We start from the raw sequence: 27,093 nt of genomic DNA on the forward strand, positions 1-27,093 counted from the left end.
CATGCCTTGTCCAGCTACTCTCTGTGATCCCCTGTCCTGAGAACAGCCACAGTGGCCCTGTCTACACTAGGTGAGTTGGCGGGGGTGCTTACAGCACAGATAAGCTCCAGGGCCAGACCTCTGGGAGGCCCAGCCACATGGCTCTGGGAAGGCTGGTCAACCCCTCTGTGCCTCCATTTTTAACCTGGGAAACTGGGAAGATCATGGCAGGCTGTGATGAGGATTAAATCAGTTAACAAGTGTAGAATGCTTAGTATCTGGCATCTAAGGGCTTAAGTATTGAGTATCTGGCATTTACGTACTTAGTGTTAGCTATTGTTGGTGTCATTATTGAACTCTGTCTCCTGGTTAAAGCTGAGGCTCAAAAAATAGGTGTCTTGGCCAGGTGTGGTGGCTTATGCCTGTAATCCCAGCACTTTGGGAGGCTGAGGCGGGTGGATTGCCTGAACTCAGGAGTTCGAGACCAGCCTGGCTAACACAGTGAAACCCCATCTCTACCGAAATACAAAAAGTTAGCCGGGCGTGGTGGTGCATGCCTGTAGTCCCAGCTATTCGGGAGGCTGAGACAGCAGAATTGCTTGAACCCGGGAGGTGGAGGTTGCAGTAAGCCGAGATCGCGCCACTGCACTCCATCCTGGGTGACAGAGCGAGACTCCTCTCCAGAAAAAAAAAAAAAAAAACAAGTGTCTCTCCAAGCTGGGACAATCAATTCTGGTCTCCTGGAAATGGGACACCAGGAGCCTGGGAGCTGCTGGCGGTGAGTCGGGTGAAGGCAGCTTCAGAGAGCAGGCATCTGGCCCCCAGGGCTCAGGTCCCAGGGGTTCTGGCTCCTGCCCTGCCTGGGACTTAGTTGTTGAACTTTCCCTTAGCCCTGCATCCTTCCAATAAGTTGTTTGTCTTAAGCCAGTGTAGAGTTCATTCTGTTGCTTCCAAAAGAAACTTCACTAACCCCAACCTGAGAAGGACTGAAAGACTGAGAGCCACAGCAGGGGGTGAGTATGGTGGGGAAACAGCAGCGCATATCCTGGCCTAAGAGGGCTGGGGGAGCCCTGAACTCTCCCATGCTCTGGGTGCTGTAGCTGGGGGAGCTGTTAACTGGCTGTACCTTGGCCTGTATGCATCACTGGGCTCCAGGGAGCTGAGGAAGGCTGCTTTCCTGACTTTTCCAAGCCTAGGTTGGTTCTACAGCTAAAGGTGTGTATCGGTATTGAACGCCACTGGCTGGGGAAGGGCAGGCACCAGACGAGGAATGCCCCTGCTCGTGAGGGCACAGGCAGCACTCCCGCATATGGAATGAGTTCAGTCTGCAGCTTTGAGGTTTGCACAAACATATATTTAAGGAACTTAAATAATGATACAAGACAAATTCTATCCTTTGCAAATATTTAAACTTAAAAATGTGTGCTGCATATAGCCTTAAACAATATTTAAAGGATAGCTGAGCTGAAAAGTATGCAACTCTCTCTAAGGAATCCTGGCTCCCGGGAATGACTTCGGGTGCCTCCCAGGGCCCTTTGGTTACTGCTAGAGAATGTTGCTTCCTGGCAGGGTTTCCACCAAAACATTTGCCTGGGTGGAAAAAGATGGTTTTTGGAGAGAGATGTCCTTGTAGCCTTGTGGAAGGGACAGCTTCATTTTCTTTTCCTCACAGAGATGCCTAATTTTGGGAGGGCTCCAGCCTGCTTCTCTGGCCCCAGGTCACCAGACCCTAGCAGCAAGTACAGTCTGGCCCCTGTCAACCAGAATGCTCGCCCTAGCATGTGGCACTGCTGTGGCTCTATTTTTCCCGAAGGTAAGGTCTCCTTCTTCCGAGAGAGCACAGCGCGAGCTGCGTGCTGCTTGTGTGTCTTTCTCGTGGAGCAGCCAGGACACTGCAGGCACCACGACCCCCTGCCCCCAGGCACACAGGAGCGCTGGCTCTGATGTCAAAGCTGCTTGGAGGCTGCATCGTCGTGACGGTACTGTTGGGGACAGACCAGGACTTGCAAAAGGAGACGTTTTAGCAGGGTGCTGAGAAGCTGCATTTCACAAGCATTTCTTCAGAGGAAAGGTAGCTGGGGTAACTCCAAAGTCAGGGAAAAAAGAGCTTCGCCGAAAATGTCGGAAAGGGTGATGCTGCCTTGTGTTAGGAAGTAGGTGGCGGGCAGCGCAAGCCTGTGGCTGTCACCATCTCCCCTTTAGGCAGAGCCTCTCAGCAAAAGGGGCCCCATCCCAGGCAATGCCATGAGCTCTTGGGAGAGCGTGCCAGGGCTCTGACCCTCACCTTGCAGGCTGGCCTGAGGCACTGGGCTGGAAAAGCCCTAATGACCCCATCCTGCCTCTACTCTTCATCCTCAGTGGCAGCCCCTGAATGGGGCCTGCGCCCACTGGGTCTCACATGTGGTCACCACCCAGGAAGAGTCCCCAGTTTCCTGTAGCGGCCTCAGATGACAGACATGAGGTCCTCCTGAGAAGTAACAGCTTCTCACATCTAGACAAAAGCTTCCTGGCGTTCCCTTTCCTTCCCTTTTCAGTTATGCCGCCACGCAGGTGCAGGCTGGCTTGGGTGTGGTTTGTGGTGGAATAGCGGGACGCGCAGACTTCTGGTTTAGTCCTCACATTCTTCCACTGTGAGCATGAGCAAGGGAAACGCTAAATAGATGCTACAAAATCTACAGTGAGCCGCTGAGTTCATTCAGAAGGTCACGTTCTCAGCCTTTATTCCAGGGCCCAATTTTCAGGACAAGCCTTCCCGGGACAGGAGTCCTCTGAAGATAGCAGTGCATGAGCAGAGAAACACGCATGGCTTGGTCTCGCCACCCAGCAGCTGATTCCGAGGAGGGGCTGAGAGGGGCCAATTTCACCCTTCCCTAGCAAGACTCGGAGGAGGTTCTTCCTACACAAGAAGCCCATCTGACCACCAGGGCTTCCTGGCAGGGAGTGGTGCTAGATGTCAGCCAGGAACTCCCCAGACCAGGTATTCTTCCAGGCTCAGGCATAAAGAACCAGGAGGCTTTTATTTTCTATTAATCAACCTAGTTGGAAGCAGAGCCATTGTAAAGGCAGAGAGGTATTGATTACAGAATTAAAGAAGGAAAACGCTGCTTATACAATGTGCTGTTAAGCAGAAGCCTCCCCTGGCTACTTGAATAAAATCCTTGGTAAGGATCGCCTGCAGTCACTGGGCACTTTCTATTGTACTAGCTCCCATACAGCAACATTTCTAGAAGCAGAAAAACAGGAAAACCACTCTCCAGGGAGATGTTCCTGTCCTGTCCTGGCCCCAAATTACCTGGCACCAGGCTATCACACTCCACCAATACTTCGCTGGCCTGGGTTTTCAGGGGTGGCACGATGATGGTTCGGGGGTTCCCCGTGCAGTGATTCTCCAGGCTCCCCTTGGTGTCAAAGGCATTGGCATTGTTGTGCCCAGCACGCTGCTGCACGGAGTAGGGGCTGGTGTTGCTGGAGGAGTCGGAGTAGGGGGAGTCGTGGACTGTGACACAGCTGATGACGTTTTTTCTTTGCTTGGAGACAGTGCTGAAAATGCAAAGGGAGAAGTCAGAGGTGGGAGAAGGCCGTGAGGTGAGACACCCAACTAGCACTTCATGCCCTGGGGCAGGGGAGGGAGGCAGAGGGGAGAGGGCAGGAACAGGGCTTTTGCCCTCCCTAACCCCCATGGGGAGACTGGGCATGCAAAAGTCCCCTGTGTAGCCGGCAGCAGGGGGACATGTGAAGACATGAAGGGGCTGGTGCTGGACCCACAGGGGCTTCTGGAAACTAGGGAGTGAGATGCTTCCGGGCTGGCCTGGGCTCTTCCTGTGCAGCAGAGCTCAGCAGAGCTGCAGGGGAGGCACCTGCAGCCCAGAGCTGGGTACAACCCCCGTGGGCCTGCCAGAATGGGACATCTGAGCAAGGAGAGAACCAGCAAGAACCCAGCAACCTGGGGACCTGGGTTAGGAGTAAACCTCGCTGGGAGAAGAATGTCATAAGCTTAGGTTTGGTGCCTGTGGCCTGGCAAAGCTTATGCAGGAGGGAGCAGAATGTCCAATGGGATGCAGCGTGAGGCTCTGAGGGGGCTGCACCCACACAGCACAGTGCAGACAAGCTGCAGAGAATGCAGAGCTGGAGTTGACACCCTCTGCCTCTCCTTGCTTTGAGTGTGCTCTGTGGGCTGTGTGCAGGCCACTATGACCTCTGCAGTCCCCTGCAGAGCCAGGCTCACCTGCAGCTTTTCCACTGCCTGGGCCAAGGATCGGGGGAGATGGTATTGCACTGGGGCCTGGTGGGAAGGCCCCTGCCAGGTTGATGCTGTGTGAAAGCCACTCTGAAGCCCTGGCCTTCATCTTACATGTGGAACTTCATACAATAGGGAGGCACTGGCTTTGGATAGCTCTTGGCTGGCATGTTTGTTCAGAGATATTTAAGTTAGTGTGGTTACTCTGGGAACTACTTCTGTTTGTCTTCAAACTCAGTGAGAGGCTGCTGGCATGATGGATGTGAAATTTATTGTTTATTGTGTGCTTATTTAAGACTTTAAAATGAATGTGCATCTATTTTTATATATTGATCATTTATTTTTAAGAAATAAAAATTGCCTAGGCAAGCTGGTCAGTTTCCAGCTAATTGGATGAGAGAAGCAGCTGGTATTTACAGAGCCTCATAGAGTCACAGCCACCTCCCGGGTATCTTGCTTGAGGCCACACAGCCAGGCCGGGCTCTTCCCATGATGGATCTCCACCACCCTAGAGGCAGCAGGGAAGTGGGCAAATTCCAGAGCCCACAGCAGCCAGGCAGGAGGGACAGAAGAAGAGCCTGTCTGCTGAGCTACAGAAGGCTGGGGGATCTGGGGGGTGCAGTCCCCAGGAGGCGCTGGCCCTGCTCCCCAACGCCCAGCGCTCCTGACATCTAGGCTGGATAATTCTTCCAGTGGCTGGACACTGTCCTCTCTGGTTCAGGGTGCCTAACTGTGTTTGTGGGTGAGAACACGAACCTTGGAGTCAGCTGTCTAACTTCAGCATGTGCTGGTGACAGGGCGGTGGGCAGCTATTTAACCTCTCAGTGATTCAGTGGCCTCATCAGTAAAAGGTAGGTAATAATTGTACCTATATCATAGGCTTGTTTTGAGAACTAAGTGAGAAAATACAAGTGCTTTCAATGATACACAACACATGGTAAGTATTCGATAATAGCTGCTATTCTTCTTACAAGTTGTGTTACCTTATTTAACATGTGAAGACAGGTTTGCAAAAAACTTATCTAGGCAAAGAGAATTCTATCAGGGTAAGGACTTGCTGGAAAAGTTTCCTTTTTTCTAGTCTATGAATAAACCAGAAGATTGAAATGAAAGAAAATTAAAACTCATGATATCTCGGAGATCTATGCGGGGTACTACAGGGAATACCTATACAAAGAAATATGTGTCTCTGCCCTCGAGGAGATTAAAATCTCAGTGGAGGACTGTATAACAACATGACAAGTTAAATAGTAAAAGCTTTAAAATAACCAGTTAGAGAGAATAATGGATGTCACAAAGCCTCCGTGATTAACTGTCAGATGAATCGTACAGATGATAATTGTTAAGAACTCAAAAGAAGGTGAGGAATGAATTGGTTGCATATATTTATGGCTCTTCATGTTAACTTAAAGTAGATAAATTTTAATTAATAAAGACCCACACCTCCCAGTTATGACAGTTTAAATGTGAAATGTCCATATGCTCGTTCCTCAAAAAGCTAAACACAGAGTTACCCTATAGCAATTCCATTCCTAAGTACATTTTCAAAGGATTGGAAACAGGTACTCAGATACATGTAAGCCAATGTTCACTGCAGCACTATTCAAAATACCAAGAGGTAGGAACGACCCAAGTGTCCATCAGCTGGTGAATGAATAGAAAATGTGGTGTATCCATACAGTGGAATACTATTCAGTCATGAAAATGAATGAATGCTGGGAGGGGTGGCTCATGCCTGTAATCTCGGCGCTTTGGGAGGCTGAAGTGGGAGGATTGCTTGAGGCTGGGGGTTCAAGACCAGCCTGGGCAACACAGTAAGAGCCCATCTCTACAAACAATTAAAAAAATAAGCAAAGTATGGTGGTGCATGCCTGTAGTCCCAGCTGTGTGGGAGGCTGAGGTGGGAGCCCAGGAGTTCGAGGCTGCAGTGAGCTATGATCGCACCACTGCACTCCAGCCTGGGTGTCAGAGTGAGACCCTGTCTCCAAAAAAAAAAAAAAGTTCTGATACATGCTACAATATGGATGAACCTCGAAAACATTAAATGAAATAAACCAGACACAAAAGGACAAACAGTTCGTTTGAGTCTACATATATGAAATATCTAGAACAGGCAAATTCATACAGACAGAAAATACATTAGAGGTTACCAGAGGTTGGGGGCTAGGGGAGAGGAGAGTGGGAAGTTACTGATTAATGGTATAGTTTTTGGTTGGGGTAGTGGAAAAGTTCTGAAAATAGATAATGGTGATGGCTATACAGCATTATGAATATAATTAATGTCACAGAATTTACACTTAAAAATGGTTGAAATGGCAAATTTTATGTTATATATATTTTACCACAATTAAAAATTAATAGACTAAAATCACTGAATTGTACACATTCAATGGGTGAACTACACAGTACAGTACATGAATTCTATCTCCATCAAAAACAAAGTCCAGGCTGGGTGAGGTGGCTCATGCCTGTAATCCCAGCACTTTGGGAGGCCGAGGTGGGTGGATCACCTGAGGTCACAAGTTTGAGATCAGCCTGACCAACATGGTGAAAATCTGTCTCTACTAAAAATACCAAAAATTAGCCGGGAGTGGTGGCGGGGCCTGCAATCCCAGCTACTCAGAGCCTGAGGCAGGAGAATCGCTTGCACCCAGGAGGTGGAGTTTGCAGTGAGCCAAGATTGCACCATTGTACTCCAGCCTGGGCGACAGAGCAAGAGTGTGTCTCAAAAAAAAAAAAAAAAAAAAAGCAAAAGAGATTCAGAGTCTTGGGCACTTCGCCGCTGTACATCAGGGCTCAGTAGAGACACCCAGAGGGTGGGAGGGCACTGAGATCCAGTACAAGAATTACAAAGTGGAAGCTAGGTGCGGTAACTCACCCCTGTAATCCCAGCGCTTGAGGCCAGAAGTTTGAGACCAGCCTGGGCAACACAGTGAGATCCCACCTCTACAAAAATAAAAACATTAGCTGGGCATGGTGGTGTGCGCCTATAGTCCTAGCTGCTCGGGAGACTGAGGCAGGAAGATGGCTTGAGCCCAGGAGTTTGAGGCTGCAGTGAGCTGTGGTCGTGTCACTGCACTCCAGTGTGGGTGACAAAGAGACCTACACTCTAAAGAAAATAAATAAATAAATAAAAATAGTTAGGTACGGTGGCTGACACCTGTAATTAGCACTTGGGGAGGTCATGGCAGGCAGATCATTTGAGGCCAGGAGTTTAAGACCAGCCTGGCCAACATGATGAAACCTTGTCTCTACTAAAAATAAGAAATCCGCTGGGTGCAGTGGCTCACACCTGTAATCCCAGAACTTTGGGAGGCCGAGGTGGGCAGATCACTTGAGGTCAGGAGTTCGACACCAGCCTGGCCAACATGGCAAAACCCCGTCTCTACTAAAAATACAAAAATTAGCCAGGCGTGGTGGTGTGCATCTGTAATCCCAGCTACTAAGGAGGCTGAGGCAGGAGAATCACTTGAACCCGGGAGGTGGAGGTTACAGTGAGCAGAGATCACACCACCACACTCCAGCCTGGGTGACAGAGTGAGACTCTGCCCCCACACTGCGCTGGCCCCCTGCTGCTGCTGCTGCTGCAAAAAAAAAAACAAACCACAATCCTGGGTGTGGTGGCACATGCCTGTAATCCTAGCTTCTTGGGAGGCTGAGGTGGGAGAATTGCTTGAACCCAGGAGGTGAGGTTGTAGTGAGCTGAGACCGCACCACTACAATCCAGTCTGGGTGACACAGCCAGACTCTGTCTTAAAAAAAAAAAAAAAAAAAAAAAGATTGCTGTCTACCAATAACAACAAAAAAGAATATCTTGAAATATTTTATAAATATAAATTAAGCAAAAAAAGGAAGTGGGACTCCAGGAGGTCTCTGAGCTAGGAGGTAGGGAGGAGGGATCTGAAAGCAGGGAGATGCTGGAGGCTGAGGACGAGGAGGGAGCAGGAGGGAAGGAGAGCTGCCTTAACAAGATAAGGGCAGAGAAACCTGCAGCTGTCTTCTGGGATGAATGGGGGGGAGAAAAGGGAAACAACTGGTCTGCTGCAGTCTCTTGTGTAATAAGGGAACTCCTCCCACCTCACACTGTTTTGAAGTACTCTGAGGGCCAGGGGAAGAGCTGGGAGCCATGACTGGGAACAGCTGCTGGCTCCCGAAGGGAGGTGAGGAGATGGCGCTGCCCTGCCCTTCACTCTCAGCTTCGGGCACAGCTACTCCTGAATGATGAACATGCCTCTGGTCATCTCATGAAACGCAGACATGTTCTGTTGCAGGTGCCCATTCTGTGGGTGGAGGACCCCAGGTGAGGATGGAGGCTGACTCCCAAATGTGTCCTGGGAGCTGGCACTGCAGTCCTAGCTCTGCTGTTCCTTTACTGGTGTGGCTCTGGACAGTGGCCTGGATAACCTGTAACATCCATCCAGCTCCAATCTGCTCTGAAATTCATTGAGAGAGATTACTCATGGCATTAAAGGAGCCATTGTGAGGATCTCTGAAAGATTCCTAGAGACATTTTAGAATAGGAATGGTCTAGCCCTAATCTAGAGAGGAAAGAGATCCTTTTAGTAGATGTACCTTACCTACAGACCCAGATCTGGCCAGTTCTTGCTGATCATATCTTCCTTAGGATCTGAGTAGTTTAGAAAATGAGCATTTAAAAAAAAAAACAAGAACAAAAAGACAAAAACACACACTAATTTTGGCAAAACTGTAATCTGCCCTCGAGTAAAATTCAAAGTGGGCATCTTTGGAGCTCTTCACTCAAATGTGGAAATTGTGGAGAAGCTTCAGCTTAATATGAATAAGAATTTTCTAACAACTAGAACTATCTCAAGACACAATAGCCACTTCATGAGTCACTGAGCTTCTTGTCACTGAAGAATGGCTTTCTGGCATGAGTCTTGTGAGAGCTGACAGCTTGGCCTGGGTGACCTGTGAGAACTGAGGGCCATCTCCTTGATGGAAACCCAACAGGTAGTGAGCCTCCCACCGAAGAGACTGAAGAATCTGCATGTCAGTGTCTAATTATCTACAAGGAGTGTGGGATAAAACCTTTATAAACTCTTCCCAGGTCCCATCCCTTTGTTGTAGCTGGGGAGCCCCTGGCTTAATGAGCAAATATGTACGGCACAGCTTGATGCTGATTTGCCTACCTTTTTGGATTTACAAGTGACACATTTATTTGCAGAAGGTGAATTCATTTGCTAGCTGTTTTTCATCTCTTCCATTGTTAGAAAGCTCTGCGCTCTACCTGAACACACTATGAAGATTAGAGAACTAATGGGAAGCTGTTAAATGAGTCACTTTAGAAATGAGCACACATTTCAGATGACTACGGCAGATTCTTTAGGCTCGTATCTATCGATACTACTGGGATTCATTCCATGATTGCATCTAATTATTATTGACAGCTTATCAATCCCATTATGAGTTGGTTAATGCAAGTGAGAGAGATAGCAATAGGGGCAGAATGAGAAATATTTGCTGAAATGGCCTTGGAAGAACATCACTTCTGAATAAAGAACAAAGCTGTCAGAGTTCACAATTGCATTATGTTGTCATGGCAATAGATAATTTTCATCATTTTAAAATGATGAAAATAAATAAGGAGCTAAAAAGTAAAGAAACCCCTAAAGGAGAAAGCACTGGCAGAAGATCAGATATAACCTGTGACCCCTTCCCTGTAGGGTCTTACCTGGAATGTGTCTCTGATTTCTATTTGCTAATCTGAGTCAATTTCATCCTTCAAGACCAGGGTCAAAACTCATCTCCTCCAATAACTTCTTTCACCCTTCTGATTTCATAGTCAATGCTATGTGTTCTGTTACTATGATGCTGATTATTAAGTACAGGTAACATTTATTGGATGCATACTAACTACAGCTTAAAGTGCTTTATATGTTTATCTCCTTTAATCATCATGGCAAGATGATGTGGTAAAGAATATGACTACTTTTGGCCGGGCACAGTGGCTCACGCTGGTAATTCCAGTGTGCCTCCAGACCAGTGTGCTCCTTCCTGATAGCTGCTGACTTAGAGTCATTAGAGAGAAAAAAAAAATCTTCATTTTAATATGGCACATACATTCCATTCAAATTATTATTATTATTTTTAGAGACAGGGTCTCACTCTGTCATCCAGACTGCAGTATTGTGTTGTGAGCATAGCTCACTGCAGCCTCGAACTCCTGGGTGGAAGCAATCCTCCCATCTCAGCTTCCCAAGTAGCTGGGACTACAGGCACATACCACTGTGCCTGAGGAATTTAAAAAAATTTTTTGTAGAGACAGGGTCTTGCTATATTGCCCAGGTTGGTCTCAAACTCTTGGCCTCAAGTGATCCTGGCACCTTGGCCTCCCCAAGTGCTGGGATTCCAGGTGTGAGCCACCATGCCTGGCTCCTCCTTTCAAATTATATTATCTGCATATTTATGTCTATGTCTATGTCTACATGTGTGTGTATATAAATACACATATATCACCCTTAAGATCATTTTTACATGACTACTTTCTAGAGAAATCAGAAACAGGGTCGCAGAAGTAGCCATGAGTAGTCACCTCGTCCTTGTCCCATCAGATGCAGCGGAAGGAAGTGTTTGCTCTCCTTCCATCTTCTTCTGAAGTCCAGTCTCTCTCTTCCCAACTGGCCTGGGAGTTTTGACTCATCTTTCCTAATCACCTTCAGTCTATCCACTGAGCACCACTCTGCCCTATGGTATCCAACCCTCTGCCACCCCTCTTCCTCCTTCTTCCCTGTGGAAAGCAAGGAGCAAACCAGGAAGCTGTGGCATATCAGTGACAGCTTTGTAATGTGACAGCAGCTGGGGACAGTAGGGTGAAGTGTCTCTTCTTCAAAATACACCCCTGAGCCACTCCACTCAGCCCACTGGAGTGTCTTAAATGGAGCCCTGTAAAGAGGGTGTGGCGAAGTCAGCTGGACAAAAGATCCTACCATCACCTCTTGAGATGAGTCACATGACTGAAATATTTTTCAACTGGGGATGTATTGTACTCAAAATGGAGAGACACCAAAGTTCCTTCAAATGGCACTGTGTGTCTGGGTTCCTTTGTTCCTTCACTCAAGCCTGATTCCCACGTCTCCATGAGCATGGCAGGAGGCTGGCTGTAGCAGCTTCTCAACCAATGGCAGGATGGAGCAAGCTACATGGTTATAGGTAGCAATGGAGGCTAATCCCACTTTGGGCTTTTTGCCCACGCAATAATAAATGAGTGTGTGTGGTTTTTGCTCTCTCTGTTAAGTGGATGTTAATTTTTCAGGCCAAAGTAATTTGAGCTGCAGTTTATCAGTTTTCTAACCTTGCTTTATCTATAATGATTTCTCTAGACTTTCAACTTAGTATAAAGAAGGAAAACATTTCAGGTCAAATTTTTTTATATATAAACATGTTAAGAGTGAGCTAAGTAACTGTTTTTATATCTAAAATACTGAATGATATTTATGAATCAATTTTCTTAAAGTTTTCATTTTTGGTAACGTTGGCTGAAACAGTGGCTGCTTACACAGGCACAGTGAAGTGCAGCCTGCAGGAGACACTCGATGACCTAAGAAGAACAACCCACCTACCAGAAATATCCAGGTAACTGAATGAGTGAATGCGTGAATGAATAATGGAGCTAGACAAAATCATTTCTATATGATCAGTTGACGTGAACCACTTTGGTTTACACACTTAAAAAATTACTCTCGGCCAGGCATGGAGGCTCACACCTGTAATCCCAGCACTTTGGGAGGCCAAGGCAGGAGAATTGCTTGAGCCCGGGAGTTCAAGACCAGCCTGGGCAACATAGTGAGACACTGTCTCTAGTTCTTACAAAAATAAAAAAAGAAATTACCCTCATGACTAAAGGTTGTATGCTACAGCCTTTACAAGACCATTTCAACACAAGGTAAAGATAGCAGGGAGGTCTGGATCAGGAGACGTGGATCAAGAGAGTCCAGGAGAGAAAAGATGGCTTGTTCAGTATGTGTAGACAATTAAATGCTTTTCTAATCGAAATTGTCTATAAATATTTAAAAGAAGACCAGTTCTACTACTTAATCCTGGGGGACCCAGAACAATATCTGTTTGTCTTATCTTTTGGCCAATTCTCTAGCCATGACCAGAGTCCCCTAGTCCAACAGTAATTCACTGAAAAGGAGTTCCCTGGCTCTTCCCTGCCCTTCCTACTTTAAAAAGAGCTGACTCCGCCCTTCTCAGTGCCATGGCTCCAGCACCCTGACAAACGCCCAGCACCAAGAGGGGGCTCAGTGGACAATACTCTAGACTCCCTATGGCCCTGGCATGGTGACCTGCACACAGTGGCATAGTGGTAGTCACAGGAGGGAGCAGGATGGAATCTGTATTCATTGAATGAATGACTGAAATCAGTTATTTTTGCCAGTTATCAAGTTTGACATTTCTTCAAGAGCATGGCACCTGAGTCCCAATTCTGCTATTTAGAACCTGTATCAATTTGGGTGAGTCACCTACCTTTCCTGAGCCTCAGTTTCTTCATCTATCAAATGGGAATAGAAATATCAGCTTGCATGCCCCATCAAATGATGGAGGAGCTAGTGCGGGTGGAACACCCAGTGGATGTTTGCTATGATTCTCCTGTCTTTAGCTCAGCGTCTCCCAGCATCTGCCTCCAACATGCCCTGGAGTTCTTACGAGTGGAGCTGCTGGCCAGCCATCTGCTGTGCAACTAACAGTGCCACATACGTGGGGTCAGGAATAATGATTTTGCCTTGGCTTTCTTTTAAAAATTCTAGGCTATATCATCTAGTCCTAGAGGTTTAGTGACACCCTCAATCAGGTCTAAAAGCCCCTTTGGTGGTGGAGGCACTGCCATCCCTCTGAAGGTCATCGGCTGCCTGACTCTGGCTGCCAAGCTGAGGCTGAGCCATGTTAGGGGAATTAACCAGCATTTTAGGCAAAGTTACAGGACTGGCACTGGGGTAAGTAGCAAATAGAAAACAAGGCTGGGAACAAGAAGGTGGGAATCAACATGCCCACAGCACGGAGAAATCAGGCTCGAGAACAAGGATGATCAATGTGTAGGAGGGAAGGTCTCCATCGCTCCAGCTGGGACACAGAAGGGCTGGGGAAGCTCTTCAGCTGGAGAGGGACCAGGTGACCCCTCCATGTGGCTGCACTTGGGGGTGCATCCTTGTTTTCCCAGGACTGATGCTTCCCCTTGAGCCCCTCAGTATCTCCTGACAAAGCCGACCACCCCCACGTAAGGGGAGATCCCTCCCCAACCCCCTTTCCATCCTGAAGCCCCTTTTGGATAAGCTCCTGCACGGGGTTCTTGATCCTGTTCGCCTGCCTTGGAGGCTCCGCCCCATCAATCACCTCACCTGAATTTGCAACTGCACCTCCTCTACTGTGTGGACCTGTCCAGACCTTTGGCCTTCAAAGCCCCCGTCCCCTGCTATTCCCTTAAGCTATTTTCCCTTTGAGTTCCCATGGTACTTTGCTCATTTTTATGGGACTGATACTCTGTTTTGTGTTATAATGATTTGTATGTGTTTCGTCTTGCTTATTACCCTGCAAACCTCATGAGGACACAAACTGTCTACCTTATTTATGTAACACCTGCAGTTCCCAGCATAATATCTTACACTAGTGGGGCCAATAAATACTGACTGTGTTAAATTTTATGATAATTCTGACTTCTAAGAACAAGTAATCATATTTCCCCATCTTTTTTTTTCTGATTCCAAAATGCAGTCACAATAATGTGATCACAATTACACGCGGTTTCTCTATAAATAAAACAGCTACTGGTTTCTGTTTTATCCTACTCAGACTCAAATACACTTTCCTACCTTCTTGAGTGCAAAGACATTTTCTAAGGCACTTGCCATTAGATCTCTCTAGAAAACATTATTCTGGGAGCTCCCAGTCACAACTGTGGACAGCTGAAGCCTTTTGGATGACTCCCTAGCCTCAGTCTGCAGCTTCCCTATTCAGCCTCACGTGTCCGGCACATTTTCACGACCCTGGCAGGCTGGCAGTCCCCGCCACTCTTCACTGCAGGATGCTGTGGGACTCAGTAGCCACTGCTACTGTCTGTCTGTGGCTGCCCCTCACCTGTGCACCTGGCTCCCTCTCCCAGGTTTCTTTGAGTTGTTCCCATGAAGGTCCTCATCTGCTGCCCAGCCTCTCGGTTCTATCATTTCTTTCTGGGGGCCTTAGGGGCTGCCGCAGAGGCAGGGACATGCTCTGGCTTTGCGTTCCACTCTCAGCCCTGTCAGCTCTCTGATTGGTGGAGAGATGGCTCTCTCATCCTCCTTCTCAGACACGCTATTCAATTCTCTCCTGGGCACAGATGTTGAGAGTCTGTGTCAACTCAGATCTCATACGTTAGGAATGAGATTCCAATCTAGCTGACTGTCAGATTTTAAATTGCTTTTGCTTTTTTCCATTTGTGGCAAAGGGCCAGGCAAGGCTGCTGGGCCCTTCTGATGACCAAGGCTACCCACGTGTGGGTGGCTGCTCAAGGCCAGGCTTCAGTCTGGGGCTGGGCAGGGCCGTCCCCTTTGTGAAGAGACTGCTGAGCCCACGTGAGGACTGAACCGACAGTATTCCTGGGTGGTGGTGTGGGGGCACTGCGGAGAATGGACCATTCACTCAACTTGAGGCTGTCATCAAAAAGGGACCTGAGGCCAGTTCTGGACTAGGCAGATGGGGAGTAAAAGGCAGTCCTGGGCTGCCAAAGTATTCAGTGCTATGCCTGGACCTTTGACCTGGGTCCCCTCTGGCACCTGGCACAATGCTACAGCCACAAGTGCTCCATTACATTCTTCTCCGAAATACAATGACAATTAGGCTGTACCTAATTGGTGGGAAGAGGACACTTGAATGAGACATGTACTAACCCCACCCGGAAACAAACTAAAACCACTGGACTTCATTATAAAGATGGAAGGGAATGTCCTATGCAGGAATAGTTATAATGAGAATGTTTTCATCAGTCTATCTATACATTTTGTAATGATTTCAAATGTGAGAATTTATTATCTAATCAAAGGATTTGTGATTACTAATTAGTTACATTGCATCCAATCAGGAATTAATAATTCGAGCCTAATTGTGAATCAGGCTTCATATCCAGCTGCAGGATGCGTGCTGACTGGCAGCGCTGGGCTTGGGAGGGGCAGGCCTCCCTTCCCTGGCTCTCGGTTCCAGTGCAAAGGAGCCAGCAGGGTGGGGCCATGAGATTTTGGGCTCTACAAGGCCACACTGTAGGGATGCAGAAGGCCAGGAGGCCAACTGTTCTAGAGGGGTTGCTCAGAACCTGAGCTGAGTGGCCCAAACAAAAACCACATTTTGCTGAAGTCTGGCTGGGCAGTACAGAAAAAGAGGCTCTGGCGCCAGGGTTAGTAGTTTTGTAAATATAATAAAGATTTCTTCCCTCTCCCCAGGAAGCACACGAAGACTAAAATGAATTATTATTACTTTGGGATAAACAGTAATGCTCTCTGGGTGAAGAGCCAACTGGCAGTTTTGAAAGATTAGGTTAATCAGACACAGGGAAATTTCTGATTAATTGGACAATTACTTCGTATTCTGAGTGAGCCAAGGCAATGTTAGAGAAATATCCTGACCAACTGGGAATAAATTCACTAGCTTGAGGCAGAGACTTTTAAACTTACAGAGGATGAAATACACTGGCATTGTGTGCCCGATTTTTATGGTCTCAAGTTCCCCAAATGTATAGGGCCTATAATTATCTTTTAAGACCAACATGATTCAACATTATTTTGGTTTTAAACAATTATGGAAAACCTGTTTGACATTCTCTTGAAATAACTTTAGGACCATAGTAGATGGCAAAACCAAACTGTAAGGGTCAGAAGAGAGGGATTCTTATGTTTGATGATGGAAGATGGTCAGATCCGCACACAATGCAAACCCTCCCGGCTCCTTCCTGGAAGGCTAAGGTGGCAATGCCTCACCTGGTGGGGGCGTGTTTCTGTTCCTCCTCCTCGTCCGTGTCACTGCTGATGGTGATGACGCTGACCGTGGGGCTGGGAGTGTCGGGAATGACAATTGTCTGCCGCTGCCGTTCCCGGGTGGTGCTGGAGGCCACGTCGCCCCACCCACAGGTGACCGAGGTGCTGCAGGCCGGGCTACTGTGCACCATGGCACAGCGGGGAGGTGTGTTCTCCTTGACACGCTTGGATCGCTGTGGGGAGCTGATGGCCTGAGAGGAGGACACCTCACAGGTGGAGACATTTCTGTAATGAGAAAACCACACTCTCACACAGAGGAAGGTCAGGCCTCACAACTCCTTCGAAGGAGCCCAATTGCCTATAAACACCTGCTTTGCCAAATCTCTGTAAAACAAGTCAGTGGCTGCCCAATGAGCCTCCATCTGTGACTGGGAAAGGGATCATTCAGTGAGCGGCTACACAGGCCTTCTCTGGGCTCTGGTTTGGATCTACATGCCTGCTCCCAGCAGGACAAAGGGAGCAGCCAGGGCTTTCGGAGCAGGAAGGGGGCTCTTGTGCCCCAGGCTCTACAGGTCTTGTAGGAGCAGATGTCATGCCAGGATTCCAGCTGTGTTTGCCCCAACACACCCCCTCGCCTTCAGGGTCAAGGCCCTACTTCTGAGCTCTGTCTTGTGTCATCCCTTCAAAGGTACTTAAGTCTTGTTTTGGGGGTGGTGGAAGAATTGGTGTTTGCCACATCAAGCTTTGGTTTCCTTGCTAATGGTTATTCTACTGAAACATTTCTTCCTTAAGAGTTTCAGGATCTAAAGGACCTAACCTTGGTGACCAGTGGTTCAGTTTTCCTTCTTTCCTCCTCTGGAAAAAGAACATGACCATCAAAGTATTTGTGTGCATATAATTGCTAAAAACCTTAAAAATGATTTTTCTGGATTTTGCCTCGTGGAGCCTCATGGGAGGCGCATTAGTCTAAATTGTAATAGAAAATTTGGAAAAGTGCAAGAGTTTTGAAAAAGCACTCTTAAAAAGAGAACTTTTAATCTTAATTTTGATCAACTTGAAATTCCTTACTAAATTAACCAGTGTGATTTTTGGTAACTTTAGGGGAAAAATACTTTCTCCCCTCCCTATTAGATCCTCACTGACTCTGGCACAGGTTGAACATCTTTTATCTGAAATGCTTGGTCCAGAAGTGTTTCAGATTTTTTTTTTCTTTCAGATTTTGGAATATTTGCATATACATAATGAGATATCTTGGGGATGAAACCCAAGTCTAAACACAAAATTCTTTTGTTTCATATACACCTTATACACATAGCCTGAGGTCATTTTATACATTATTTTAAAATAATTTTGTGGATGAAACAAAGTTTTGACTGAGACCACATGTCAGGTGTGGAATTTTCCACTTACGGCATCATGTCAATCCTCAAAAAGTTCCGAATTTGGGACAATTTTGGAGTTCTGGATTAGGGATGCTCAACCTGTAGTATCTATGCAGTGAGAGACTAACACCAATGTATAATGAAACTCAGACTTTTATATGTCTTTAGAGATTCTAGCACCTTCTAGCTAAAGGGATGGCAGTAAAATGAAAATAATTCAATAAAGGTGGATTTATTCTCCTATCTAGCTAGTGCCAGATACATTGCTTGCTCCTTCTAGGGACTGGTAATATGTTTCACTGATATGATTGTACCATTGTTTGTACTTACTATAAACCTATGTATTTGTCGTTGCTAATACATTACAATTTTAAGATTATGTTTTTCACTACCAATGGTTTTAGTATCTCCACTTGGCATTGTTAAGGAAAAGTATGCCTGGCCACATCACCAACAAGGGAGAGACTTCTGGTCTTTCAGACTGTTTTGCCTAAGGCATTGGTCTTAAAAATAAGCAAATATATACCTTCACTATAATTATATTGATCTTGAAATGTACTGGCAATGAGCCTTCACGAAGTCAGCTGGGTGGTGAGTAAACAAAAAGGAGGGACTTGCTAAACAGGTTGGGAAGCTAAGGGTTCTTACTGCCCCTACTCAGCCAAGGTGAACCACAAGGATGCTAAGCTCAGTCCTGGGACAGAGTAGTGCTCCATGTGACCTTGCTGGGCATGACAGCCCATGAGGATTGAGACAGTGGACTTTGTTGCCACCCAGTCTAATAATGACATGGGTGAGCTGTCACAAAGCTGCCAAACAAAAGCGTTCTGGAAAGCTGCCAATGATCTGAGATAAATTTCCCTGAGTTGTCAGAAATACCCAAATAAGGAATCTTGGAGGATGACAACTTCAGCCCTTGGATGAATTTTTGAATGAGAATGAAAAGAAGAAGGCCTAATTTCTGGTATCTGGTTATATGAGGAAGCAGAAAACCAAAATCACTAGACATTTTGTATACCAGATTTCTCTTGATTGACTTATCACAAATAAGCAATTAAGCACCTCAAAGCTGTGCCATTAGGAAGAGATGCAGGAGCAATCCTGTAGTCACACGATCTCTCTCTCTCTCTCTGGCTTGGAAATCTCTATTTTTTAAAAAGTCAGGTTTATTAAGGTATAACTGACATAAAGCAACATTTCTCCCTTTGAAGTGTTTGATGAGTTTTGACAAATGCACAGTTATAACCCCCCCTACAATCCAGACTTAGAGCTTTTCCCCTCAGGCTTCTTTGCAGTCAATCTCCTCCTCTCCTACTGGTCTCTGGCAAGCCCTAATCGGATCTCTGTCTCTATGTTTTGCCTTTTCCAAAATGCCATATAAATGGAATCATACAGCATGCAGCCTTTTGTTGACCTTGATTTTTTTAAAGTGTTCATTGAGATGAGAATGGATTTAAAGGGAATGGGAAAGATTTGTGTTCTGCTGGTTAGTGTCTGGGATTAAACAAGCTATTACTTATATTTAAGCAAGGTGCTAAATCAGTTAAACTTCTGATCTTAGATACAAAGAAAGCACATTTCTTTAGTATTTTTTAAAACATTTTTAAACAACTTCAGCATTTTAAAATATTTTAAAACAATTATTATGGTAAATTGTTTCCAAAATGAAACTTCAGGTGAAGCTGAGTGTTCTCCAGACAAGTAGAAAGTGACAAAAGATAATTTGCTTCACCAAACTTTAGTCAGGCTTGTGAACCTTCTCCTAGGTCTAACTGTGCACTCTGCTGTACAATCTACTTTTGGCAAAAAACCTTGCTAAGTCAGTTTAGCAAGAATCCACCATCCCTGATATCTGATCACCCTCGATATCTGAAGAGGTTCCTCATCCTCCAGGTGTGATGTCTGATCACCCGGGCCTGTCATTAGCAAGAATCCTGTTAGGTCAGTTTAGGCAGAATCTCCCTTACCCCTGATGCTTCCTCTTAGTAACTTCCCATCCACCGACACCCCCCCAACCCTGCCTTGGCTATAAATTTTCACTTGCCCACGCTGTATGGGGTTGAGCCCAATCTCTTGCCCACTGCAAGATTCCATTGCATCCATCCCTACACTATTACCACGGTCTTAAACCAAGTACTTCCTGCAAACTCTAGGCCAATCCAGGTGGTACAGGATGTTTTGCTAGTCACTGCAGGAAGAGGAGTGCCCCCATCCCATGCAACTGTCCCATGTTCAGAGCGGGTGCTGATACTCCCTAATCCTAAACTACATTTCTTTAGCACTCACATCCCCTGGGATTTCTCTTCCCTAGGGTGGCTCTCACCACCTACCTCACAGATGACTGGTGCTGCTTACTCTTCCGGGAGGAGGTGGTGCTGGTTGGCTGCTGCCGCATCACGTGGGCCACACCCACATTTAAGGGCTGTGCTGCTGGAAGGGTCACATGACCGGTCAATAGTGCAGGCTGCTGCATGATGGGATTATAATGGCTTCCGTGAGCATGCGTGTTCCTGAAAGGGAACCGGGACAACAAGGTGCCTTAGAGGTGTTCTAAAAGTAGAGCTCCTCTATAAGATCAAGCTTCCTCCCCAATTAAACGCTGACTGCAGTTGGTTATCTCACTAGCTGTGCAGCTGCTGAAGGGATGAGCCTGGCCATGTGTGCTCAACGGGTGGGTTTCTTCTACTCATAAGGAGTAGGTGAAACATAACTGGCTGTGAGTGAGAAAGAGGACTTTCAAGTGGGAAGAATGCCAAGTGCACCGGCTCCGAGTTTTTAAGTTCTAGAGACTGGAGATAAATATTCCCTCCAACTTTTAAAGTCCCTGAGCACCTAGGTGTTTATCCTGAACAATATTCTATTTTAGAATTTACAGGCCAGGTATGGTGGCTCACACCTGTAATCCCAGCACTCTGGGAGACCGAGGAGGGCAGACGGCTTGAGCTCAAGAGTTTGAGACCAGCCTGGGCAACATGGCAAAACCCCCTTTCTACCAGAAATACAAAAAATTAGCTGGGCATGGTGGGGTGCACCTATGGGCCCAGCTACTCAGGAGGCTGAGGTGGCAGGATCACTTAAGCCTGGGAGGCAGAGGTTGCAGTGAGCCGAGACTGTGCCACTGCACTCCAGCCTGGGTGACAGAGCGAGACACTGTCTCAAAAAAAAAAAAAAAGTTTCACCTTAATTTTATAAAAAAAATTTTTAAATGAAGAGAAAGCGGAATTTACACAGTGTCTTCAATGGGTTATTTTATTCCACTCTGTGACGTAGGCAGGATATCTTAGCAATACCATTTTATTAAAGAAGAAATTATACTTTACGTGAAAAACAAACTTTGAAGCCTGGAAGCCATATGCTTCTGGTGTTAGGAAGTGTTAATGTTCTTTTGAATTCCCTCAGTGGCTGGAACAATGCTCAGGCATATAGCAGCTGATCAATTAATTACACGCTTGCTGAATGAATAATTAGATTAACTGAAGGTTGACTAGACAAGTATAAAGTTGGTATTAAATCAAAATTAATAACAGTCATGATAGAAATACTGGCAGCCCTCATCCTAAAAACGGGTTATGTTTCAAAATTCTTATAATTTGGGTTGTATGAAGCTCAAAGCCTTGTTTTCCCACAGAAATGTTAAAGGTGGTGACCGACTCAGAGATTGGCCCATAAGAGCTCATTTAACACATAATAAAATTCAAAGCTAAAGGATAATTCATTTGAATTTAAAAAAATTATAAGAACCTATTGTTGCAACATGGGGAAAAGGATGAACAGGAAAAAAGAAGTAGATGAACACTTTTGTAGGGATTTTGATAGCGCCTTTTGGGCATTTACATGGACTTTAGAAACTCATATTATGGCTTCTTTTTTTTTTTTTTGAGATGGAGTCTCAGTCTGTTGCCCAGGCTGGAGTGCAGTGGTGCGATCTCGGCTCACTGCAACCCCTGCCTCCTGGGTTCAAGCGATTCTCCTGCCTCAGCCTCCCGAGTAGCTGGGATTACAGGCGTGCACTGCCACGCCCAGCTAATTTTTGTATTTTTAGTAGAGACGGGGTTTCGCCGTGCTGACCAGGCTGGTCTCAAACTCCTGACCTCAGGTGATCTGCCTGCCTTGGCTTCCCAAAGTGCTGGGATTACAGACGTGAGCCACTGCATCCGACCAAGAAACTGATATTATGGCTTCTTTATTTTGTTGTAGCTCTTTCTCCTATAGACAGGTGGCACTCTTTCTCCTTTGAGTCAGGCCTAGCACTGGTACTTCTGTTCCACAATAACAGATGTTCTTTGGCTCACACATGAAATGGAGAGAGACCAGGAAGACAGTATGCTGGCTTTAGATGTCTTCTGTGGTCACTAGGTAAGAGATGTCAAAACGAAAGGAAGGAGGGAGGAGGAATAAGAAAATATGTAGGAATTAGTAAGTGTATGTGTATTTCTGAAATTAGATGAGCTATAAATGCTGAAAGACAAAGGGGAAAAAAAGGAATATGTCATGTGTGTGGTCTTTTAGGAGAAAAAGGGGCGAGGAAAAAAAAAACCCAGTTGGTCAGACAGCTTTCCACTTGGCTGCTCCTAAGGAGCTGGAGGAGGAAAGGCAATCTTGCTGAGCATGGGCCGATGTGACAGTGGGGAGGGAAGATGACAGGTTTATTTACTGCCTGTCATGTACCGGGCACTGCGATGGTGCATGCTAAATATAGGCCAAGTGCTCTGTATTTTATCTTACTTTAAAACTCCCGACAATCCTGTGAAGCAGGCATTACTATCCCCACTTTATTGAAGAAGAAACTGAGGTGCATAAAGGTTAACTTGCCCCAGGTCATACAGAGCCAGGATTGAACTCAGCTCTACATGGTTTGAGATGGAGTCTCACTCTGTTGCCCAGGCTGGAGTGGTGGCATGAGGGCGTTTCCAGTAGGGAAGTGAGTGGGACTGTGGGGAAGGGCCCAGGTACTCTGTTCTGGGCAGAAAATGAAGTGGAGGAATGGAGGAAGCTGCAGTAGGGGTCTGACTGGGGGCTTATATCACCACCTTTCTTCTTTTCTCGCAGAGATCTTAATTCACAATAGCCTTGTAGGTCAGAATAAGAACTGTGGGAGGTTCCCTGGGTGATATGGAGGCTGTCAGGGGGCTGAGGGGAGTGACCTGTCCTGATATTCGTGCAGAATGAGAGATAGCCCAATAGGGCCATGAGGAGTTGGGGACAACTTGGAGGGTTGCCATCTGGCTCTGCACTGGTGAAGGGGGCCATTGTGGTGGTGTTGGGGGGAAGGTACAAGGGTATCTAGCCATAAAAATAACAGAGGAGCGCATCTGTGAGGAAATCATGAGTTGGGCAGGGTAGAGTTCTGGAAACAGATGCAGGGGGTATGCTGTGCTGGCAGGCAGTCAGGTGGACGCCTCTGGGGTGTGTGGGAAGTAGACTCTGATCTGTAAGATATGACTATTAACTGAAGAGGCACATTCAGCAAACATGCCAGCATTTACCCTTCCAAATAAACCCCATTCTGTCAAGCCTTCCCATGGGAGGTCAGATAGACTCCAGAGTACCCCCGTCTCAAACATCTTCAGAACACTTTCTAGAATTGCTTAGGGCTTTGGGGACCCTCTTCTGCATTCTTTCACTGGTGACAGACCTTTGTTTTCTGAACGTGGAATTTAATTCTGAGAAACTACCAAACATCATCCAGAACCAAGTCTGGTGAATTACACTGATGAGTAAATGACATAACTGAATTCTGGGTGGAAATGACAACCAAGCATAAATTAATGAAACTGATTTTCTTGTATCCTGGTATATTATTTAAAAATTGCTTCTTGTTACCCTGCACTCATAGTCCACACAGTATTTTTAGAAGCTTTAAAAAGCTCTCTACAAACCGGGGAATTGAAGTACAGGCCAGTCTGGCAGCCCTGTGTTGGCAGTGGACATGCCTCCCATCCCAGACACACCCACTCACCCTAGAGGGGTTTCCTGCTTACCTCCAGTCCGCCAGCTGCTGGGTGCCTGCCATGGTCTCGGGAATCACGGTGGCATGCTGCACTGATGTGTGGGTGGCCACTCCAGTCAGCTGCTGCCATGCTGGGGGAAGCAGGATCTGCTGGGTCCCACTTGGCCAAGCCTGCTGTAGAACACAGGACATGTGCAATGACCATGTTTGCTAATCACATAATTGATTTGCATGAACCCACACTTATTCTGTGCCTGGGGTTGTGCTAGACATTCTCATGGGTGTGAGAGTGAGGGCCTGGTCTCTGGCCTCAAAAACTAAAGTAAGGGGAGATAAACAATGAACATACAGGCCGGGCGCGGTGGCTCATGCCTGTAATCCTAGCACTTTGGGAGGCCGAGGCGGGCAGATCACGAGGTCAGGAGATCCAGACCATCCTGGCTAACACGGTGAAATCTCTACTAAAAATACAAAAAATTAGCTGGGCATGGTAGCGGGCACCTGTAGTCCCAGCTACTCGGGAGGCTAAGGCAGGAGAATGGCGTGAACCTGGGAGGTGGAGCTTGAAGTAAGCCAAGATGGCGCCACTGCACTCCAGCCTGGGCAACAGAGCGAGACTCCGCCTCAAAAAAAAAAAAAAAAAGAACATATATGAACTAAGTAGAAGATAATTAAGTACAGGGACACAGCTGTATGGAAGGGATTCATTCACGTTGAAGAATGATTTCTTTATAAATTTGCTCTAATGAGCAATGCTTGAAGTTTCTGAAAGTTTATTTATTTACTTGTTCTGTCCCACAACTATGTACAGGGGATTAGGGTAGTTGAGTTGAGCTAGACGAGGGTGATGGCTGGCCCTCAAGAAGCTTTCTGCCTAGTATCCTTTATTTAACATTTTACCTTTGATTTATCAATTAGAATCTAGGTTCCAGCTTGTGTTATCTTCTGAATCTAAGTTTACACAATTCTAAGATCACCAAATATCTGGAACCTACATCTGAGAGCAAGCAAGTATGAAGTAAAATTCTTAGCTGTGGCTATAGCTTAATTGAGAATTACTTTGATTTCTCAAAGCAAAAATGAGAGAGAGGCGGAAGTCACTGCTTGAATCGAATTTTTCTAAGAAATCTAAAATGAACGTTTGTGATTCTTCCTTGATAGATTCATTGGGGTGTGTGTGTGTGTGTGTGTGTGTGTGTGTATGTTGTGTTTTAAGCTCTTTTAATCCATGATCACTATTCTGCTTGTCTTTGGTCATTAGATGATTCAGACTGAATACCACTGCCTAAAGTTGGACACTTAAAGCATAGTCACTAAGGTAAAACACCTTTTGGACAGATCAAATATTTAAAGGTTTGATATCTTAGCTATCTCTCTTTCTATCAGAGTGGATGTGACTAACATTGGGTAATTTATCGAATGCAGTGCTTCACAAACTGTGCATGTGCTCAGTGTGGGTGTTTTATATGTACAAATAAGCAATTCTGGAAATGGATTACAGATTTGAGTCAGGGCCTAAAAAACATTGACGCTTATAAAAATGAGAGAATCACATTTGAGAGCTGAGTGGACCAGTTCACCTGTTCCATTATTTTCATGTTGCACCTGAGGCCCAGTGCGATCTCTTAGACGTTTTTGATACTGTTTGTTTGCTTTTGATATAGGCAGAAGCTCAGGGACCATAGCTCATACCATGAGTGCTTAATATCTGTTGATAACATGAAAGAAGCAACTCTACCAAGGCTATTAACTACAGTTAATTGTATTTCAGGTTTACTTAATTCACAGAAAGCAGAAACATAATTTAATTGATTAAAACAGTTGCAAATTCCAAATATTAAATAAATAACAATTTCGTTTGCAGTAAGGTTTCTACTGACTTAGCCAATTGGAACTCATTTCAGATCTCATGAAAAGCATTAGTTTTAACTAATGTCATTTAAAAAAGTAAATCTTGATATCAAGCTAAGGTTATCATTTTTCTTCTATTTCCCTGAAATGGATATTAACATTTTACCTCAAAGAGATGGGGTAGAAAGACTATTTTTGACTTATTTCACTGATATGCTTGGCTCATTTGTGACAACGCTTCATCAGACATTTTTATAATTTATTACTACTAACAAGAATGAAGCGAACATTTCTTAATGCATATTGTGTGCCAAACACAGAGTTAAGTCATAAATGGGTTTCTGACTACTTCTTTTTTTCTGACTTCTTAATACCAGTTCTGTGAGGTAGGGACTGTTATTTTCTTCCATTTCTCAGATTAATAAATTGAGACACAGAGAGGTTAATAATATTAATAACTTGCCCAGAAATATGGTAAATTAAACATACACATTTATTGCCTTCTTTACACTCAACTAAAATGATAGTAAAGGAATAAAAAATACAGATTCATAAGGGCAAAGAGAGTAGGAGAGAGGCAATCACCACGAATAAAATTTTAGAAGCTGAAAAACTGATGGACAATTACTAAGTGAATTAACAGACTGAAGAAATCTAAGGTCAGTCTTCATTTCCCCTTAGTTCCCAGATCCTTGGTGTACATGCTTATACCACCCTCCACTCCCCGCCCCAAAGCAGGAGGCTAGACAATTCTCTCTAGGGGAAATGACTAGTCCAAGAGAAAATAACTACAGATATGACATTTAAGGATCAGGGGATCTGTCAGTGAAAATTCTGGACTTGCCTCTTTTCAGTCTATAGAGAAGCCCACATTCAATAGTCTCTCCCCTACCCTCCAGGTTTCCAATTAGTTTTTTAGTGCTTTAGTCTTAAATAGGAATGAATAGCTAATGAACACCAGACAGTAAAGGAAGCTTCTAACCTGAAAGAGAATAAAATAAGCAAACAAAAGAAAGAGGAAACAAAAACAGTGTGGGAATCAGAAGAAAATTTTCTAAAATCTATAATTAATGCCTTTACAGAGTTAAAAAATATATCCATGAAACAAGATCATATAAAGAATCAATATCTATATTCAGAGAACATGCTCTTTTTTGGTATGGAGGGAGCAGAGAACAAACTCTTGGAAATGAGAACTACAACAACAGAAATTAACCATTCAAAAGGAGGTTTCAAAAAAGTTTAAGAAATCTCTTAGAAAGTAGTGCAGACAGAGGATATATAGGAAATAGAGGGGAAAAAAAGATAAGAAAATCGGAAGATCAATTTAGAAGTACCAACACTCAATTAATAAGAATTCTGCAAAGGAGAAACAGAGAAAATGGAGAAGAAGAAATTATCAAAGGAAAAAAAAATCCAGATTAAAAGGGCAAATAGGGTGTTCAGGACAATGTAAGAAAAAAGACCCAAAAGAAGGCATGTAGTCATGAAATGTGAGTCCACTGTGGATGAGGAGAAAGTCGCTTTCAGAGAAAGAAAAAACAACATACTGAGATCAGTGTGCTCAAACACATCAACACATCAAACATACAAACCTTTTATAGCTCTGGAAGGGTTTGGGGCTGTATAATGAGATATACAGAAAACTAACCCAATGGGAAAAATGAGGCAATCATTAACTCCAGGAAAAACAAAAAGATGTGTTAGAAAGAAAACATAATCACAGTATATTATAAG

At 45.3% G+C, this 27,093-nt stretch overlaps 1 protein-coding gene and 1 long non-coding RNA gene across 5 annotated transcripts in view; one reads left to right on the forward strand and one right to left on the reverse strand.

Annotated features, from left to right (window-relative positions):
- On the forward strand, positions 1-24,802 carry LOC134758955 (uncharacterized). Its single transcript, XR_010134774.1, has 3 exons — positions 1-70; positions 11,691-11,809; positions 24,767-24,802. It is a non-coding gene; the product is annotated as an uncharacterized lncRNA (long non-coding RNA).
- Positions 1-27,093, reverse strand: part of HIPK2 (homeodomain interacting protein kinase 2) — a 217,499-nt gene that overhangs the window by 19,079 nt on the left and 171,327 nt on the right. For 2 of the 4 annotated variants that reach the window (XM_031013361.3, XM_031013363.3), the window contains exons 10-13: positions 23,537-23,676; positions 19,886-20,065; positions 16,177-16,458; positions 3,272-3,519 (exon numbers count right to left, since the gene is read on the reverse strand). In XM_031013361.3, the coding sequence (XP_030869221.1) occupies positions 3,272-3,519; positions 16,177-16,458; positions 19,886-20,065; positions 23,537-23,676 (850 nt within the window). Of the gene's footprint in view, positions 1-3,271; positions 3,520-16,176; positions 16,459-19,885; positions 20,066-23,536; positions 23,680-27,093 lie in introns of all 4 variants that reach the window. The other 2 variants (XM_031013360.3, XM_031013362.3) reach the window with 1 other exon arrangement.

This window comes from Gorilla gorilla, chromosome 6, assembly GCF_029281585.2.
Source record: "Gorilla gorilla gorilla isolate KB3781 chromosome 6, NHGRI_mGorGor1-v2.1_pri, whole genome shotgun sequence".
NCBI lineage: Eukaryota > Metazoa > Chordata > Mammalia > Primates > Hominidae > Gorilla > Gorilla gorilla.